The 21,423-nt window shown below is 41.2% G+C and overlaps 1 protein-coding gene across 1 annotated transcript in view; it reads right to left on the bottom strand.

Moving 5' to 3' along the window:
• Positions 1-3,027: 3,027 nt before the first annotated feature.
• LOC147116593 (mitochondrial inner membrane m-AAA protease component AFG3L2-like) overlaps positions 3,028-21,423 on the bottom strand; it is a 54,682-nt gene continuing 36,286 nt past the window's right edge. The window contains exons 12-17 of the mRNA XM_085991664.1: positions 20,195-20,320; positions 19,360-19,470; positions 17,296-17,411; positions 16,087-16,287; positions 10,954-11,148; positions 3,028-7,200 (exon numbers count right to left, since the gene is read on the bottom strand). Of these exons, the coding sequence (XP_085847790.1) occupies positions 6,985-7,200; positions 10,954-11,148; positions 16,087-16,287; positions 17,296-17,411; positions 19,360-19,470; positions 20,195-20,320 (965 nt within the window). The 3' untranslated portion in view covers positions 3,028-6,984. The remainder of the gene's footprint in view (positions 7,201-10,953; positions 11,149-16,086; positions 16,288-17,295; positions 17,412-19,359; positions 19,471-20,194; positions 20,321-21,423) is intronic.

The raw sequence follows: 21,423 nt of genomic DNA, 5'->3' as shown, positions 1-21,423 counted from the left end.
TTTCAGTCACTTATCCAACTCTTTTGAAAGCCGTGATTGAGTCTGCTTCCACCACCCTTTCAGGCAGTGCATTCCAGATCCTAACCACTCGCTGTGTAAAAAAGTTTTTCTTATGTCGCCTTTGGTTCTTTTGCCAATCACCTTAAATCTGTGTCCTCTGGTTCTCGACCCCTCTGCCAATGGGAACAGTTTCTCTCTTATCTACTCTGTCCAGACCCCTCATGAGTTTGAACACCTCTATCAAATCTCCTCTCAGTCTTCTCTGCTCTAAGGAGAACAACCCCAGCTTCTCCAGTCTATCCACGTAACTGAAGTCCCTCAACCCAGGAATCATTCTCATAAATCTTTTCTGCACCCTCTCTAACACCTCCACATCCTTCCTTAAGTGCGGTGCCCAGAATTGGACACAGTACTCCAACTGAGGCCGAACCAGTGTTTTATACAGATTCATCATAATTTCCATGCTTTTGTACTCTATACCTCTATTCATGAAGCCCAGGATCCCATAAGCTTTTTTAACTGCTTTCTCAACCTGCCCTGCTACCTTCAATGTTTTGTGCACATATACCCCTAGGTCTCTCTGTTCATGCACCCCCCTTTAGGTTTGTACCCTTTAGTTTATATTTCCTCCACTCATTCTTTCTACCAAAATGTATCACTTTACATTTTTCTGCGTTAAATTTCATCTGCCACGTGTCCGCCCATTCCACCAGCCTGTCTATGTCCTCTTGAACTCTATCACTATCCTCTTCACTGTTCACTATACTTCCAAGTTTTGTCTCATCTGCAAATTTTGAAATTGTGCCCTGTACACCCATATCCAAGTCATTAATATATATCAAGAATAGCAGTGGTTCTAATACTGACCCCTGGGGAACACCACCTTCCTCCAGTCCGAAAAACAACCATTCACCGCTACTCTCTGTTTCCTGTCACTTAGCCAATTTCGTATCCATGCTGCCACTGTCCCTTTTATTCCATGGGCTTCAACTTTGCTGACGAGCCTATTATGTGGCACTTTGTTGAACGCTTTTTGGAAATCCATGTACACCACATCAACTGCATTGCCCTCATCAACCCTCTCTGTTACCTCATCAAAAAACTCAATCAAGTTGGTTAAACAAGATTTGCCTTTAACAAATCCATGCTGGCTTTCCTTAATTAATCCACACTTGTCCAAGTGATTGTTAATTTTGTCCCTGATTATTGTCTCTAAAAGCTTCCCACTACCAAGGTTAAACTGACTGGCCTATAGTTGCTGGGTTTATTTGTTTACACCTTTTGAACAAGGGTGTAACATTTGCAATTCTCCAGTCTTCACCCCTATTTCTAAGGTTTGGAAGATTATGGCCAGTACAATTGAGGCTTACACACTTTGGTGAGGTAACGAGAGCTGCAAATGTCCATGGAACTATACTCCAGCAAGGATCAGTGCCATCAGATGAAGGGAGAAAATGGGCAAATAAAAATTAAATTACTAAAATTTGAAGGATTTAATCAATTCTATCCTATTGCACTAAATGGGAGAGAAAAAGATCAAATTGAATGTGATCCTGTAAGATTTCGACATTTTACTTAAACTAATTGAAGTTGAATCCTTGTAATGTGCTGGTTTGATAGTGAAAGATTAAGGAATTTGAAATATTGTTAGAAATTTGCAGTGACAGATTTCAAAAAGATTATAGTTCAATATTAACTTAAACTACCTTTAGAAGCATTGATAGAAGTGTCAGCTGTGGCTCAGTTGGTAGCACACTCACCTCTGCGTCAGAAGGTTGTGGGTTCAAGTCCCACTCCAGGGACTTGAGCACATAAAGCTGGGCTGACACTCCAGTGCAGTGCTGAGGGAGGTGCCATCTTTTGGATGAGACATTAAACCAAGGCCCGGTCTGCTCTCAGGTGGACGTAAAAGATCTCATTGCACTACCTCGAAGAGGAACAGGGGCGTTATCCCCGGTGTCCTGGTCAATATTTATCCCTCAACCAACATAACAGATTATCTGGTCATTATCACATTGCTGTTTGTGGGAGCTTGCTGTGCGCAAATTGGCTGCCGCGTTTCCCACATTACAAGAGTGACTCCACTTCAAAAATACTTCATTGGCTGTAAAGTGCTTTGAGACGTCCGGTGGTCGTGAAAGGCGCTATATAAATGCAAGTCTTTCTTATTTCTTTCTATTGGTGATGCACCAGCAATATCTGGGTGATCTCTTAGCAGGATGTGCATAGAACAGTGTAGAGATTATATTCAACCTAATAATTATCCATCACCAAGACCACCTACTTTCACCACAGTAACATCGCCCATCTCTGCCCGTGCCAGCTTATCTGCTGCTGAAACCCTCATCCATGCTTTGGTTACTTCTAGACTTGACCATTCCAATGCTACCCTAGCCGGCCTGCCATCTTCCACCCTCCTCTTCTTATAAAGTTGAGCTCATTCAAAACTCTGCTGCCTGTATCCTGACTCACACCAAGTCCCGTTCACCCATCACCCCTGTGCTCACTGACCTACATTGGCTCCTGGTCTGGCAACGCCTCGATTTTAAAATTCTCATCCTGGTTTTCAAATCCCTCCATGGCTTCGGCCCTCCCCATCACTGTAGCTTCCCTACAACCCCCGAGATCTCTGCACTTCTGGCTTCTTGCACATCCCTGATTTCAATCGCTCCACTGGCAGCTGTGCCTTCACCTACCTAGGCCCTAAACTCTGAAATTCTCTCCCTAAACCTCTCCACCTCTTTATCCTCCTTTAAGACACTCCTTAAAACCCACCTTTTTCCCTGTCCTATTATCTTCTTGCATGCCTTGGTGTTAAATTTGTTTGATAACACTCCTGTAAAGTGCCTTGTGACATTTAACTATGTTAAAGGCGCTATATAAATGCAAGCTGTTGTTGATGTTCCAAAATATCTTTCTTGCTTATACTTCAGACCTTATTCCCTTTACCAGCCACATTTGTCACTCAATCCAACCCTACCATTAAAGCGGCTTGCAAATAACAACAATGTAAGTGAAACACCTTAATCCATCTTTCTGAATTTAATGTTTTCTGAGCCAAATCCTGCCAGTCACATCACCGACTGCCTGGGCTACTAGACTGCCCCCTTAGTTAAGTAAAAAAGGAACCAAAAAAGACATATTGGCCAGAGTTTGATTGCTGAAATTCTCTGCTGGAAGTGATGGCACATACTCAATATACTCATGGAAATATGGACAAGCGTATTCCAAGTAGACAGTAATGATGCCATACGTTTCCTTTTGCATTATTAGTGCTATAGTAATGCCGAATACTGGTAAATTCTGGCATCCAGGATAACAAGAATTTGATACAGATGTGTTGGTGTTTGTTACTAATATTACACAATCTGATTTCAAGGGCATTAAACGGATTCATCAGTTGTGACCTGTTCACGTTACAGAAATCTATATATTGTAGATATTTTCATCTTCACAAAACTTCATTAACTTTAAAGATTGTAAAACAGTCGGGTAGGCATCCATTTTTCTAGGCAATGCATCAGTTTCACTTTTTAATAGTTTATTGATGCTGATTTTCCTAAAACCACAGCCTTATAAGAATTTATCAAAACACTACAGATAAATTAAACTACTACATAAATACTGTGAAATTCAGCTGTCGCTAATTTTCCCATTGCCAGAAACGTGGAATATAGTGGCCGATATAACATTTGGTAAGGCACAATTACAAAAAAGCCACAGTGCAGTAATTATATACAGCTCTGTAATGCAAGCAAAATAAACCTTAAACATTTTTTTGTATAAAGTTCAGTTGTTGCCACATGAACATACAGAATTTAAAACATATCCGCTCAGAGTAAATCCCCTCTATGTGGGTAATTGAGCTTCTTGCTGCAGTCACAATTCAGTCATATGACAAGCAGTTTGCAGCAATATTCACTGTATACAAATGTCAAAAGACCACAACACATTAATTGTAATCATAGGATTCGCTATCTCACCAAAACCAATTCTGACAAGCATAATCCCCCAATTAATTCAAACATTAAAAGATGCTAGAATATACATAATATACTAATAATCACCTTGTGTCAGGAATGTCTCCAGCAACCAGCAATACTCGAGCTTTAACTGGTGAGCACCTGACCTAAACAGGCAGGGAAATTCCCAAGTTTGATCTCTGGAATATGAATTAGCTGACTTCAGCAGGTTGGAGGTAGAAGCCTTACAATTTATCTCAGTATCTTTATCTTGGATTAGGGAGGAGAAGAGTTCTTGCTAACCAGTAGCCAGTGACGACTCCTGGAAAATATGCTCATTGATCAGGCTTGGCTGTGATGGCCCGTGTACAAATAACTTGAAGACACTTGTTGCTAATGCTCATACATAAATATCAAAATTCACTGATAAATAACAGCCACTTAGGCAAGGAACTGAAGGTCACCTGCTGCCCAGGAACACCTGGAACTGTAACCTACTGCAAAGCGAATGCCTTCATGACAGCAGTGGATGAGAAAAAAACTTAGTGAATATAAATCATCTGATGTAGACTCCTCAGTGAAGAAGAGTTATGAAAACTATTAAATTACTGCACCATGCTTATGTACAAAACTTAAAAACCAACTTAGTGGGGGTGGCAATATAAGCAACACAAGATGATTTACTGTTCATAGTCTTACCAAGTGAAGGACAGGCGTTCCCAAATTGAAATTTGAGTCTGGTGATCTTCCAGTTTAGCTTCAATTTGGCAAGATTGTATCTGCACTTTAGATATCCACTGAAACCAGAAGACATTTTTTCCCACATATTGTTTATTTTTCACCCTGATGATCTTCCACGCCAAATTAAAGTGGCACAGGCTGTGGTAAAATCAATTATAACCAATTATCCTATATTTGTGCAAATGCAGTCCTCAACCAATGCACGTAACCTAAGCTGAAGGTTTCGGTTATGGTTGTGATGTGTAGGATGATGCCTTAGCCTCAGCTCAAGAACAATGAATTAATATTATCACTATAAGGTTAGTGCCTATACCTGACTTTAATGAAAGAAATGCTCAAAGAATACAGAAAACAATGGAAGTGAAGGTTTTATCTTCTGGAGATGAGGAAGATACTGAATGGAGAAAAAGATCAATTTCGTAATCACATATTAAAAAATAAAATCAACTACACTTTAGTGGCAACAATGGAACCAGAAGTATTTAAGACTTCACGAGTGCTTTAAATCTGACTCAAATCCAATCTATATCAGGAGGTCAGCCAAGGCGTCTATCACTTTTTAGGATCTTTGACCATTTTTTTCTTCATGGAAAGGATTTTGGGATTGAGTTATGTTTAAGGGTCGTGTTTTAAAACAAAGTAACTTACACAGGTTTAAAAATGTCATATGCAGCAGGTATTGAAAACATGCAGTGAAGCTAGATGGGCCGGTTTGTGAAATTCACAACAGCGAGACTCAATTGTCTGATCACAAGCCCATTAGCCAAGATGGTCGCATTCTTCCTGAGAAATGCAGCAGTCCTCTTTAAACTCACACAAGGGGGAAATTAGTAGTAGTCACTTTTATTAACAGGCCTACCACGGCAGGAAAGTCAGCTGCACATCTCACACCCCTGTGGAGACACGAAGGGATTTATGGGCAGTCAGCTTAAAAAAATAAGAGGCAAGAGACTGCAGGCTGTAGGCCTAGGGCCAGCAGCTGCACAAATAAAATGCAAAAGGTCAACTTTGTTTGCGATAGAAGTTGCCCAGAAGGAGACGTGATGCCAAAAGCAAACAAGTCAGTCAGTCCACAAAAGGGACAGGGTTTATTATTGTTCCCATTTTTTGCAGAGAGAAGCGAGTTTGAGTTAAGTAAGCGGAACCTGCTTTGACTGTTATTCTGTATGTTCACTTGCTGTCTGTGAAATAAAGCAACTTAACGTTTCTCAATCCACCATTGAAAAGAATTGAGAAGCACACGAAGGCATGTGTGAAAGCACAATATCCAATTCAGGTCACAAAGGGGTCTAATTGTTACACCCCTGGGTTACAGTATCATACAGTTAAATATTGGACAGCATGTACACGTCCCTAAACACAAGACACTCGGATCGCTTATGGGAGTGACTGGCAACAAGATATCCGGGAGGATATCTAAGATCGACGCTAAACTTGTAACAGTGAACATGACGACAAGAGATTTACTATCATTGAAACATGATCAGTTTGAAAAAAATAACTGCTCAACACACAGGGTAACAATCTCATTTGAATGCTTATAGATTAGGTTGCATTTGTTTAGGCCATTATATGAAAGACAGCAATAATTGTTGGGGGTTTGAATTGCAAAAGAACAGCACTGAAATACATTTTGTGCAGGTTGTTAATTCTTTCAAATATAGTGATACCCTACACCAGCTTCGGCCTGTAAACATAATTAAAAATTAAATGGATCTTGGGCAGCCTAACATTTCAAGTTGCGCTATATATATATATATATATATATAGTGAAGATTAAGAAAACCAAAAGTCACAAACATCGACAATCGTAGTACTAGTGAAGAATTTGTGTGCTCGCAGATGAACAATCTCACACCCTTGCATAAACTTCAAATCTTTTTGAAACTGTCAGCTTACAACCATTGAAATCTGGTCTATTTACTAAAGTAGCTTTTCCAACTCTCCTTTAGGTTCACTCTTGTTCTGTCATGTGCCAATAAATAGACTGAATGCTCCTTCCAGGGAGGCAGGGAGGGAAATGGCTTTACCAGATTCAGCCCAGTTCCAGGAATCCTGCAGGCTCAGTCCAAACTGCTTCCAATACAGTCACAAATACCACCGGGGTCAATTTAAGACGGAGCTGCTTCATACCACCTATAGTTACCAAGCACTGTCTTAAATGAGATTGTTCCAAACTACAGTGCAGTCATTCTCATTTTGTATTAGCAAAGCAAACCTTTCAATTGGGACAGCACTAAGCGCTCCAGTTGACAGAAAATAGAAAGGCGCTTAACATATTTCATGCTAACTGTTTTTGCGGCAGTTCCTCTTTACTCTCCTCCCTCTCCCGGTTCCAGTCCTTCAGACCTTCAGGTAAGGTGGTGTCTTCTTCAAAGCTGCCAGTACCTTCTACAAACTCTTCATATGTGGATTTTTCTGAAAATGGTCGTGGTCCCAAAAGATCAATCATGTCACTTTTATCAAGTACTTCCTTCTCTAACAATCGTTCAGCCACCTGACAAAAGTAAGGAGGAAAAATTACAGGTCTCAATTCAGTGACAATAGGAATGTGCCTCACCTGGAGGGAAGATAAGTCACAGAAAACCCCGGTGCTTCTCATTCCAAAGCAGCTGTTTTGGTGCCATCTATCTTAAGGAACAGGAACAGGCTGGTAATGTCAAGAAAAGTCCTTTATTTTTGCCTGTTTGACTAAAAAAATGGTTTTGTTGCTTCAGAATGCTGTTAGTCTTTTACACTTAGTGACAGAAGCTGTGTCCCTCCCCCACACCACCCACCCCCAAAACTCCAGTGATATGGCTTATTTGGAGGCAGGTGGGGGAAAACAACCAACACATGGTTCATGTATCACTGTCAACAAGGTCTTATGTGAAACAGGGAGTAAGAGTTTTACCCATTTTGAAGTCAGCAATGCAGACTACAAATTGAAGAGAGGAAGGGCTACAAGATTTTTTAATGTTAGTCTCACTTCGCTCTCGTTCACTTGTTAATCCAAAAGTTTATAAATTAGAGGGAAAAAATTAGGTTGAAATCTGGTCAATTACAGTCTTAATCCATTAAAATAGCCTCAGTAACAGAAGGGCTCTGCTTAGTGTCTGCTGCCAAGGTGATATTGTGTACTCTTTCACTGGTTGTTTTGCTCAGGAATACATTTTAAAAAAGGCACTAAGTGCAAAGAGCGGATATTTCATCTTACATATATATCAGCTAAAATGACGATGGTGCCACATTTGTATTAATAAGAACTGAACTATGAAAATATAATCCCCAGTAACATAGGCAGTAATTTAGTTAACAGGCTAATGGTGCGTGAATATTTATCTAATAGTGATCATAATATGATTGAGTTCAATGTTGTGTTTGAAAGGGAGAATTGCAAAACAGCTACTAAGATTCTAGAGTTAGGTAAGGATGGCTTCAATGCAATGAGACAGATTGTTCACAGTAAACTGGACAAATCTGTTAACAGGTAAAACGAAAGACGATCAGCAGGAGGTGTTCAAAAAAGAGTTTAATATGATACAGAACCAGTTTATACCCCTAAGGGGCAAGAGCAAAAAAAAAGCCATGGACGACTAAAGAGGTAAGGGACAACATAAAACTGAAAGAAAAAGCATACAAAAATGCAAAATCTAGCACAGATCCTGACAACTGGGAGAGATACAAAGAACAACAAAAGGTGACTAAACAGATAGTAAGAGCTACAAAAAGGGAATATGAAAAGAAACTTGCAAGGGAAATCAAAATCAACACAAAATATTTTCATAATTGTATTAGGAAAAAGAGGGTGGTCAGGAGCAATGTGGGGCCTTTGAAAACTGATAACAGTAATATTGTAAATGAAAATAAGGAAATGGCGGACATGTTGAATAGTTACTTTGCGTCAGTATTTACAGTAGAGGAAGAGGATAGCATGCCGGACATCCCAAGGAAACTAATACTGAATCAGGGACGGGGTCTCACTAAAGAGTGACAAATCGCTAAGACCAGATGGTTTCAGTCCCAGGGTTTTAAAGGAAGTAAGTGAGAACATTGCAGATGTCCTAACTATAATCTCTCGATCCAAGGACCGTTCCTTTAGATTGGAAAATTGCGCATGTCACTCTGCTATTTAAAAAAGGTGAGAGGGGGAAACCAGGGAATTATAGACCAGTTAGCCTAACATCTGTTATTGGGAAATTACTAAAGTCTATAATTAAGGATAGAGTGACTGAACACCTTGAAAATTTTCAGCTGATCAGAGAGAGCCAGCATGGATTTTTATAGGATAGGGCTTGCCTGCCGAACCTGATTTTTTGAAGAGGTGACTAAAGTAGTGGACAGGGCAATGTCTATGGATGTTATTTATATGGGCTTCAAGGAGGCATTTGATGAAGTCCCTCATAAGAGACTGTTAGTTAAAGTTGAAGCTCATGGAATTGAAGGCAATTTTTTGACCTGGTTAAAAAAGTGGCTGAGCGGCAGGAGACAGAGTAGGGATAATGGGCAGGTAGTGACTAGTGGTGTCCTACAAGGATCTGTGTTAGGGCCTCAACTATTCACTTTATTTATTAATGACTTAGATGATGGGATAGAAAGCCACATATCCAAGTTTGCCGATGACAGAGATAGACAGCAGTGTAGGCAGTGTAGATGAAGGCATAAAATTACAAAGGGATATCGACAGATTAAGTGAATGGGCAAAACTGTGGCAAATGGATTTCAATCTAAGCAAATGTGAGGTCATCCGCTTTAGACCTAAAAATGATAGAACAGGGTACTTTCTAAATGGTAAAAAGTTAAAAACAGTGGCGGTTCAGGTACATAGATCATTAAAATGTCACGAACAGGTACAGAAAATAATCAAAAGGGCTAATGGAACGCTGGCCATTATATCTAAAGGACTAGAATACAAGGGGGTAGAAGTTATGCTGCAGCTGTACAAAACCCTGGTTCGACCACACCTGGAGTACTGTGAGCAGTTCTGGGCACCACACCTTAGGAAGGATATTGGCCTTGGAGGGAGTGCAGCGTAGATTTACCAGAATGATACCCGGACTTCAAGGGTTAAGTTACAAGGAGAGATTACACAAGTTAGGGTTGTATTCCCTAGAATTTAGAAGGTTAAGGGGTGATCTGATCGAAGTTTTTAGGGTATTAAGGAGAACAGATAGGGTCGATAGAGAGAAACTATTTCCGCTGGTTGGGGATTCTAGGACTGGGGGCAGAGTCTAAAAATTAGAGCCAGACCTTTCAGGAGTGAAATTAGGAAACACTTCTACACACAAAGGGTGGTAGAAGTTTGGTACTCTCTTCCGCAACCGGCAATTGATGCTAGAGCAATTGTTAATTTTAAATCGGAGATTGATAACTTTTTGTTAACCAAAGGTATTAAGGGATCTGGGGCAAAGGGGGGTATCTGGAGTTAGATCACAGATCAGCCATGATCTCATTGAATGGCAGAACAGGCTTGAGGGGCTGATCAGCCTACTCCTGTTCCTATGTTCCTAGTGCAGTGTAGATTGAGCAGAATGACACCTGGACTCTAAAGGTTAAATTACGAGGAGTGATTACACAAACTAGGGTTGTATTCCCTGGAATTTAGAAAGTTAAGGGGTGATTTGATTGAAGTTTTCAAGATCTTAAGGGGATCTGATAGGGTCGATAGAGAGAAACTATTTCTGCTGGTTGTGGAGTCTAGGACTAGGGGGCATAGTCTAAAAATTAGAGCCAGACCTTTCAGGGGTGAAATTAGGAAACACTTCTACACGCAAAGGGTGGTAAAAGTTTGGAACTATGTTCTGCAAGCGACAATTGATGCTGGATCAATTGTTAATTTTAAATCTGAGATTGATAGATTTTTGTTAACTAAAGGTATTAAGGGATATGAGGCAAAGGCAGGTATATGGAGTTAGGTCACAGATCAGCCATGATCTCATTGAATGGTGGAACAGACTCGAGGGGATAAATGGCCTACTCCTGTTCCTATAATGAAGGTATCAGAAAACCTGAAAGGAGTAATAGAACCGACATGAAAGATTTTACAGGTTAGTATTGAGCGGATGTTGGCTGAGCAGTCATTAGTGCATGAAACCCGGAACGGCAGGACACTATTTCTAAGTAATCCGTTGACATTTAGGAGTTTACAAAAGAAAACAGAATGGTTTTCTGGCTGGCGAACAATGGAAACTGAAATGCATAGTACAATAGTGTGAAAGAAGGAAGTCTGGTTGTGCAGAAATGATGCCCCAGTAACGATACGATCACTTACTTTTTCAACTTCCAATCGCTTCTCTCTTAATAATGCCAAGGTTCTCTGGTTTGCTGTACCAATAAGAGCCCGAACCTCTTCATCAATAATCTGTGCTGTGGTCTCACTGTATGGCTTTTCAACAACCATATCACCCTGACGTGGAAGGTCAAAGGACACTTGCCCAAGTTTTTCACTCATACCAAACTGAACAATCTGATAAATGGGGGGAAAAAAAGGATTAAGAAAAACAGATCAGAACTCCCTGATAATGAGGACACCAAATGAATAGCTGAGCCATGTAGAGCAGAGGTGACACGGCTCGCTCTCCAGTTTCTGCTGAGATAGCTATCAGATGCCGAGCTCTTGTATTAGCTTCATGAGATTTGTTAGCTATGCATGATCATAGGGAGAAACATTCCACAGATCAAGTCTGCCACTTACAGGATTGTGTAACGAGTCATTTACTACTGTGCTGATCCTCTAAATAATGAATAGCATAATTGAGTAAGACTAAGTGCATGCACCCGAGAGCAGAACTTTCTCGTTTTTTGTATCATTGAACACGAATATAGAACTGAGTGAACATTGATCGCTTTGTGGCAGCCTCATTAGACAGCAAAACTGTTTGGAGATCCTTACTCAGATACCAGAATACCTACAGATACCTACAACTTCTATTACTCCCTCCAAAAGTACTTAAAAAAAAATTAGTTTATGGGATGTGGGCGTCGCTGGCAAAGCCAGCATTTATTGCCCATCCCTAACTGCCCTTGAGAAGGTGGTGGTGAGCCGCCTTCTTGAAGGTACTCCCACAGTGCTGTTAGGGAGGGAGTTCCAGGATTTTGACCCAGCGACGATGAAGGAACGGCAATATATTTCCAAGTCAGGATGGTGTGTGACTTGGAGGGGAACTTGGAGGTGGTGGTGTTCCCATGCGCCTGCTGCCCTTGTCCTTCTAGGTGGAAGAGGTCGCAGGTTTGGGAGGTGCTGCCGAAGAAGCCTTGGCGAGTTGCTGCAGTGCATCTAGTAGATGGTACACACTGCAGCCACGGTACGCCGGTGGTGGAGTGAATGTTCAAGGTGGTGGATGGAGTGCCAATTAAGCGGGCTGCTTTGTCCTGGATGGTGTCGAGCTTCTTGAGTGTTGTTGGAGCTGCACTCATCCAGGAAAATGGAGAGTATTCCATTACACTCCTCACTTGTGCCTTGTAGATGGTGGAAAGGCTTTGGGGAGTCAGGAGGGGAGACACTCGCCGCAGAATACCCAGCTCTAACCTGTTCTTGTTGCCACAGTATTTATGTGGCTGGTCCAGTTAAGTTTCTAGTCAATGGTAACTCCCAGGATGTTGATGGTGGAGGATTCGGTGATGGTAGTGCCGTTGAATGTCAAGGGGCAGTGATTAGACTCTCGCTTGTTGACAATAGTCATTGCCTGGCAATTCTGTGGCGCGAATGTTACCTGCCACTTATCAGCCCAAGCCTGAACATCGTCCAGGTCTTGTTGCATGCGGGCATGGACTGCTTCATGATCTGTGGAGTTGTGAATGGCGCTGAACACTGTGCAGTCATCAGCGAACATCCCCATTTCTGACCTTATGTTGGAGAGAAGGTCATTGATGAAGCAGCTGAAGATGGTTGGGCCGAGGACACTGCCCTGAGGAACTCCTGCAGCGATGTCCTGGGGCTGTGATGATTGACCTTCAACCACTACAACCATCTTCCTTTGTGCTAGGTATGACTCTAGCCAGTGGAGAGTTTTCCCCGCAATTCCCATTGACTTCAGTTTTACTAGGACTCCTTGATGCCACACTCAGTCAAATGCTGCCTTGATGTCAAGGACAGTCACTCTCACCTCACTTCTGGCATTCAGCTCCTTTGTCCATGTTTGGACCAAGGCTGCAATGAGATCGGGAGCAGAGTGGTCTTGGCAGGTTATTGGTGAGAAAGTGCCGCTTGATAGCACTGTCGATGACACCTTCCATCACTTTGCTGATGATTGAGAGTAGACTGATGAGGCGGTAATTGGCCGGATTGGATTGGTCCTGCTTTTTGTGGACAGAACATACCTGGGCAGTTTTCCACATTGTTGGATAGATGCCAGCATTGTAGCTGTACTGGAACAGCTTGGCTAGAGGCGCGGCTAGTTCTGGAGCACAAGTCTTCAGCACGATAGCCGAGATGAGGCATCCATAACAAACGGCTACTAAGCAAATTCCAGATGGTTGAATGATGATAGCGCCTTTAGCAAGGGGATGGAGCAAACGTTGAGGGTATGCAGTGCGCAGCAGGAGCTGAAGACAGTTGTTTTTGTCTTCCCAATATTTAGCTGAAGGATATTACAGGTAACCCAAGACTGGATGTCGGGCAAGCAGTTTGACAAGAGGCAGTGGATAGTTAGTGCTGGGTGTCATCAGCGTACATGTGGAAGCTGACCCCACCCCTGCAGGTAAAGGTGGAAGGCACAGTAAGAGAAGCTTTAGCTATTTCTGGCTATGACTCGATAGATAAGAGTTCCCTTGGGGGATTCTGGAGGGGACGGTGCTGGGGTGGGGTAGGAAGAGAAGCCATTGTTAGAAATGCTCTGGCTATGATTGGATAGTTAAGAGTGGAACCAAACAAGAGCAGTCTACTGAGTCAGTAACAGGAGAGAGATGGTGGAGGAGGATCATGTGATCGACTGTGTCAAAAGCTGCAGAGGTCTTGAAGGACGAGTAGGGATAATGTACCATGGTCATGGTCACACAGAATGCTGTTTGTGACCTTCTTTAGGGCTAAGTCAGTGTTGTGGGAGGGGCCAAAACCAAATGACAAGGATTCAAACAGGGAGCTATGGGAGAAACTGGCATGGATCTGGGAGACAAAAGCACATTTTAAGAAGGGTGGAGATGGGAGAATAGTTAGCGTGGACAGAGAGGTTGGGATTGATGACAACGGTTTTTAAAGGTATGAGGTAATGCCGAAAGAAAGGGAATCACTTGTAATAATCGGCTAAAATGGGACCCAAGAAGGGAGGTTGGGTAATCAGGATTTTAGTGGCAATGTGATCAAGAAAGCAAGAGGTAGATTCTCTTTCTCTTGCATGAAATGAGCTTTGAGAAGGTGACGGGGGAGGGGGGGGAAACATGAGGGATAAACAAGTGCGCGAGATAGACAGAGAACAAGATGGAGCAGAAGAGAGTGTGACAGAGGGAGAAGGGAAGAGACAACGGCTCAGGCTTAGAGTGGTACAGGATGGGGGAGGGTGGGAAGGTTTAGCTTAGTGGCCAAGTTGAAGCAGCAGAGACAGATGGCTGCATGATCTCTTTCTTGGAGATGAGAAAGCTACAAGCTCAGTGCATTTGTTGTTGGAGGTGAGGATGGACTGGGCAGAGCAGAGGAGTTTAATGAGATGGTTGGTTGTGGCAAATGGATGGCCAAAGACTAGATAGTAAGGAGCTGTAAGCAACCGGAGGGAGTTTTTTTCCAGGGGTGGATGTAGAATAGTGTGACCATACGTTCCCAGATGAGGTACTGTGATCCCGGGCAAACAATGTCCCTGGAAGAGACCCCGGTTCACAAAACTCGCCCCGAAGTGTACACAGTAAGCATGCCTCCCTGAGCTGTCAGTTTGCGGCTCTTAAGGCTAAAATAAACAACAACTTGTACAATGGCCAGAGTGACTCACTGCACATGCGCGACTGGGCGGTCTTTCTGCGCATGTGCCAGTTGTTGTTTCTGAGTTTCCGGCTGGGCTCATGCTGCTGGATTATCGGCGCCTGAAGTGCCCGAGAGCACGGCAACCGGAGCGGGGGAAGGCCTGGTCACAGTCACCCCTGGGGGTCAGGTGTGACCTCAATCGCTGGGCAAGAGGGGTCAGTGTGACCTCAGTCACTGGCGGGGGGGGGGCAGGTGTCTGAATGCGCTTCAATAGTGTGATGTCACATTCGTGGTAATTATATGCACATCTGTTTTGCATTTGTAGTGCATACGTGCAACTGTTGAAATATAGGCTGCCAAAAAATTTGCCTCGCTACGCTGCGCAACCTACATTTTCTGGCCTGGCTACTTTGCTGTGCTCCTTCCCTGTGTGTCCCCGGATTTGGTTTAGAAAATATGTTCACCCTAATGTAGAAGGAAGAAGAGTTGAAGAAGAGTAAGGGGATGTGGGTTGTGAGGACTGGTTGGAGCGGTTTAGCAAGATCAAAACAGCTATTAATTCAGAGCAGAAGGGAAGGGGAGCAAAGAGGGAGATTGAAGTAACTTTGGATGAGGAGTCACTCAGTGCAGAGGGTGAGGGAAGAAAGAAGGGAGGATATTTTGGGAATAAGATCAGGGTAGGGCTTGGTTGTATTAAGTTCTTAATTTAAATATTTAGCGCTGTGTTAAAGCTTTAGTCAAAAATTGGGTTCCATGCTTTTTTACCCTAGATTTCAATGTTCAAATACTTTCCCGTCAAAAAACCCCCAAAACAATCTTGTATTAACCCACTGGCATTGCTTCGGAACAAGGCACCAAACACACATACAGCAAGAATGCAGACTAAATTGTAAACTTAAATACATACAGCACACATTGCAAATGATATAATGCCGTCACTTAGCAAGGTCAGGCAGATTGCATTTGACACTGCAATGAAAATGTTTTCTCTTAAATAATACATATATAAAATTAAAATATACTGACATCAAAAAATGTCTGTCCAAGTCAAACTATTAAGTTTGGTTAAAAATAAAAATGGTAACTCAATTAAGAGACGCCCCCAAGTCAGTTATACACTTCTAACCGTGGCTGCATTCAGTGATGAAAAGAACTTTACAAAACTGCCTCTACCACATATTAAAAAAATGAATGTTGGCAGTAACACAATTGTTAAAAATGTTTCCATTGCCTCTACCCCACCAGGAGGGAAGCATGTTGTGCAAATAGACAACACACTTCTTTGGCTGTCCCAGGAAAAAAGTTTTTTGCAGTGCAAGGAGGGAGCCCTCCTCCTGCAGGTGACTCAATTGAAATTGGAGAAACTCTAATCGAGAAGCCTCAGAGAGAATCGCAGGCCAAACTGAGATTCAAACTCTGGTCTTCTGGATGGGTGTCCTCTAGTGCTGGAGCTAACACGCTCCCAACTCCAATGAAACAATCAATTATGATAATTACATATGAATGAAGATTTACCTGGGCATAAGCACTCTGTGTGATTCTTTTCAGATCATCCTGAGCACCAGTCGTGATGCGATCAAAAAATATCTGCTCGGACACTCGGCCGCCAAGCATCATGCACATGCGATCAAAAAGCTGCTCTTTTGTGTAAAGATACTGCTCTTTGGGCAAGTACTGTGCATAGCCAAGGCCTTTCCCACGAGGTATAATAGACACCTACAGAAAGAGTTACATATCACACATTTAGATATTCATAAATTTCAATATAAAACATTGGGAATCTACATTAAAGCTGACCTAGAATCTTATGCTATTCCTAGCTCAACAGTTGAAATGTGTCAAAAAACCTGCAATACACTTAAAAGGAAAAATCTACCTCAACAATGCCTTCCATCTAGGCTTCTTCTATAGATTTAGCTTCACCATTAAATATCAGCAGTATACATGACCAGAAAATGTATTGCCTTGAAAGTTTTCTTGGTCATACAAAATAGATCAAAAATAAAAAATTGTTCTGTATTTTTAAGTCCAATCGCACCAGAATAGGTCGGGATCAATCACAATCTGAATTCAGCAAAATGAGAAGAGCATATAATTCCGAAATGAGACTGTTCAATGTTTCCTAAAGAATTGATATTATACATAGTACACTGATGGTGCTCCTATTTTACGTGTCCATGTATTGCTTTTTGACCATTAAAATGAATGGTGAAGCTCCTCCCCACGAGTGAAAAGTCATAAAATTACCCCTTTATCTACTTTCTGGGTGGTTGTGGCATTAAAAGGTTCATTTGGCTTAGTGATTTTGGATATGTTGTCTATCCTAAAAGAATTATCAATTATAAACTCATTCAAGAACCTTATTGTGAAAAACAGCGCCATTAACATTCCCTCCTAGTTCATCACTTGTTTTTATAATCCATTTTATCTATTTTAGTTCTTCTGTATCACAGATCGTTCCTCAAATTCTTCCACCTCTTTGAAAGAACCAACTTGTTCCATTTATTACCTTCATTAAACAGACAGCTGGAGATTAGCAACTTCTGGTCTGGATAAATCAGAGAGTGAAGAACCAGCAAATTGCCACTCCTCCTCACAGATCATTACTTCCACTGCACTGTGCTACTGAGTTCTCACATCCTATTCAGTGTTAAAATATTTAATGCATACTTATCATGCACACTACTTCTCTTCCAAACATAGAAAGAACAGTTAATTCCTTACCTTAAGCAGAGGGTCTGCATGTTCCAGGAACCAGCCAACAACTGCATGTCCAGCCTCATGATAGGCAACAGTCCTTTTTTCAGCTGGTTGCAAGACCTGCGTTTTTTTCTCTAATCCTAAAATGAAACAGGAGAAAAAAAAGTGACCGTTAGCAAAGAAAGATGCAGATTCAAATAGAGGCATTGTTCAATGAAACCTTGCTTTAGCTATTCAATGTATCCTCTCCCCTCCCCCTCTACTGTACTTTTCAAATCAAAACTTCAAACAGGATAATGACCTAAATGCTTAAGCAATTTCAGTATGGTACAATTTTAGGTTATATAAGCTTCAAAGCTATGAGAATTGAGAAAAGGCAGATTTATTTCAAGCATGTTAATGTGGGTGCTGAGGTACACAACAAAGTGATCAGAGATGGCCTTGACTGAGAGGCACCATTGGAGTAAAAAGGCACGGGTGATAGCAAGGTTGGCCTTAAATTCTATAAATGCAAGTTGTTATTGTTGCTCAACTAAGGCAATATATTCATTACATATGCAGAAGAAAGTATGTATGGATACAAAACTAAAATTCATAAAACATTTTTAATTACAAAGGGACACCAGATGTAGGAATTACAAAGTGGCTACGTCACTATCTAAGATGGCATCCGGGCTGGCGATCTCCTCTCCTTTGCAATTCTATCCATGGCTATCTGAAGCCTGGGCATGGTATCTGATGTTTAGTGCTGTCCCATTCTGCGGTTTTAGACAAATACATGGTCCTTACTGCTGTTGCTGGAATCTCACACATTGCATTATAAGCTCCCGCATCGGTAACTGTCATGGCTGCTTTCTATTTCTGATTTTGCAGTTGAATTGGTCACTGCTGGATTAATCGGAAAGGACAGAGAGCCTACAATCCCAAGGGAGCATCATTTATCATAGGGATAGACTGTAAACAGAACTGCAGAAACGAATACCTTTAAATTATAATGTGCTTCAAACATAAAACAGCACCTTTATAGGAAGCCTTTTCTACAGGCTAGAAGTCAAATGCTACTAGTATTAAAGGTAGCAACCTGTTCATGTGCATTTAGCTCTCAATAGAAAGACTCTAAACCCCATCTGATATCCCAAAGCTACTGCATTTTGAAAAATAGAAAGGGCTCTAATAGAATCTAGGAGGATACTAAGCTTTCCTATAGATATTAAACAAGAAAGTATCGATTTGATTAAAATTCATGAAAAATGCTGAAAAAGATCAATTTAATGATCACGCTATTACAGATATGCTGAAAGGCTGAGATGTGGTAGATGGAATGGGAGGAGACTCATGTGGAGTATAAACACCAGCAGAGACTAGTTGGGCCGAATGGCCTGTTTCTGTGCTGTATATTCCATGTCATTCGATGTAAAAAGAGGGTTATTTAATCATGGTGACATACACATGCATCTGGCTTCCTGCTAACATGTAATTATCCCTTCAGTTACTTGACTTGCGAATGGAAAAACTAGACCAGTGAATTGAACAATGTATCTGTGAAAGCTTCATCAGTATCTATTAGATGGTAATGCATTTTGCGTGCCTGAGTGAGGGAAATACTGTCTGGTCGCCAACCTTTGTGTGAGTGACAGAGATACAAAGAAACGGCAAGACAGACTTGCCAAGATGGTTACTATCTGTATGTAACTTTTTAAAAAAAACAGATTTTGCCTTCACGCCCACAAATACTTAAATGGGGGAAAGAAAGATCATTAATTTCACACAGATGTAAACTGATGTGTTTTTTACAAGCACTAAAAGAGTTGGGAGCAGTGGAGAGTCCAGAACTTAAAAGATCCATTTGGAGTTCTATCAGAAGCTATAAAGCATGGAATAAACAGAACATTTCACCAGCAGTGGAAACTCCAAGCACTCTTTCAAAGATCATAACTTGCTTACATCTGTAACCGGTGAAAGAACCATCAGAGCTTACCATCACTAGGGACTATCACCATCCTGCATTTACAAGGTTGAGAAATCAAAGAGAATAGAAATAAGCAGATCCAAACACCGGATGCTAAACACACATCAAGCAGACCTCACCTCCAATCACACGCTCTATTGCCTGCTCAAAGTGCTTCACGTGGATTGAGTCATTTAAATGCCGAGCAGCGATTAGAGCAGCTTCGTTGCAAACATTGGCAATATCAGCACCTGAAAAGAACAATATGCTGCATCAGTCTCAGATACAAGTTATAAAATCGTAATTTTCTGGGATGATGGGAGTTTCAGTATTAGGGAATAAAAAAGTCTTTTTTTCTACCAAGTGTCAACATTAAACTCTCCAAGGCCAAGTAGATCATGAGTCAAAATAACAACAGAAAACATTGGAAAAACTCAGCAGGCCAGGCAACATCCGTGGAGCGAGAAACAGAGTCAACGTGAGTCAGGTCATGAGTCAGGTGTGACGTAAAACTACTTCTGTACTGGCCCAATCTTACCAATGTGAGATCGTTCCTCGCAGGACTCTGATAAGAGACTGACAATTTAGTAGCAAATCAGCAGAACTAGATTAAGGCGACCCACACACATTTCGGATAGCTATCCAACTGGGAGGTTTGCGTCTCATCTGTCTGATTTAAGCCCAAGTTCCAGAAGTGCAATAATAGTGTGCAAACCCACAAATCACCAAGCCTATCTAAACGATGGTGATGAGCCAATGTCTGCCCTTAGCTTTACAGTGACAACATTCTTTTTTTAAACTGTTGTAATGGTCTAAACTGCAACAATCATTCAACTTTTTTTGTCTCATGAATACTTGGGGACTACATACATAAGCGCGTGGTTATAAATTTGGTAACTATGTACAACGTTGCGAGCTCTACACCACACAAGATCAGCAATAGAAGTGAGTTCAGTATCTTTTTCTGGGACTCACCAGTGAACCCAGGAGTGAGTGCAGCCAGTTTACGTGCCAATGTTTCCTTACTGATACTGGGATTCATTTTCAATGGACTCAGGTGAACCTTGAAAATGGATGCTCGTCCTTTGATATCAGGAGGACCTGCAAGTCAAAACATAACCTCAAGACAAAGTTTGGATAAATTATTATAAAACTGGCTAATTTCACAGTAAATACATGTGTTATATATTCACACAGCGCTTCAATCCTGTGAAATATTACATATACATATTACATATTTTATGTTTCTGTTTTAGCTGTAGTAGTCAGCCGTTTAATTTGGAACAACAGACTGTGGCAAGGATCCCATCTGCAACACAAATCTAAATTAATCTATTTGTGGTATAAATGCTATCCACTTCATCTGCAGAAGCTTTTAAATATTCACATGTGACCTTCCCCACTTACAGTAAAGCAGCTGTGGAACAGATTTGCAAAGTTGGACAATTACATTCATATGACAACATGGAGGAAAAAATTATAATCTCGGTGAGGGAAAACAGAACCTAAGCATGCTCCTTAAACTATGATATCTGGCTTAACTCCAAAGGAAGCAAGACTGAGCAGCTCAAAACAGGACTCTTCTTTAACATTCTTGGGATCTTATGTTTGTTAATGATTCTATTATGAGAAACAATATAATTTTTCTATACAGCACCAGGAGATCTTTCATAAAATAAGACTTTGGAGATAGGCATTTACAGTTCACTTTTTAGGTTTCCGAATTACTCTCATGTACCTTGGAGGTTAATAGCAGGAAAATACTGAACCACCCATTAATAAATGCCTCTTAAACAAGACCCATCAAATCAATTTACATTGCATGTGAAAGACTTTTTTTAAAATCAGATGAAGGGTATTGAACTTTATTGGGTAGAGTCTCCGCTTGCATAATCACAAACATAAACTCTTCCATGAACCAACACAATCAGGCAGCGTAATAGAATGTAATCATTTCTTTTTTCTCTCCAAAGTATTCCTGGATGTATTTAAGTGGTAACCTGGTGCAGTTTTATTAATACAGTTGAAAATGGGTTTATCCAAAAATAAGCATTTTTACTAAGGGTGTCCAGTCTGCAACCTGTGAGTAACCGGATTTAAAATGACTTATAAAAAAACTATACTGAAAAACGGAACCATTTAATAGCTTCATTGGTGTACACTAGTCAGTTTCTTAGTAAATTAAAATGTGCCCATGCGCTTAA

This window comes from Somniosus microcephalus, chromosome 6 (assembly GCF_052327205.1).
Source record: "Somniosus microcephalus isolate GS21.2 chromosome 6, FLI_Smic_1.0, whole genome shotgun sequence".
NCBI classification, from domain to species: domain Eukaryota; kingdom Metazoa; phylum Chordata; class Chondrichthyes; order Squaliformes; family Somniosidae; genus Somniosus; species Somniosus microcephalus.
The sequence above is the reverse complement of the archived record's forward strand: the minus strand, read 5'-3'. Positions and strand labels throughout refer to the sequence as shown.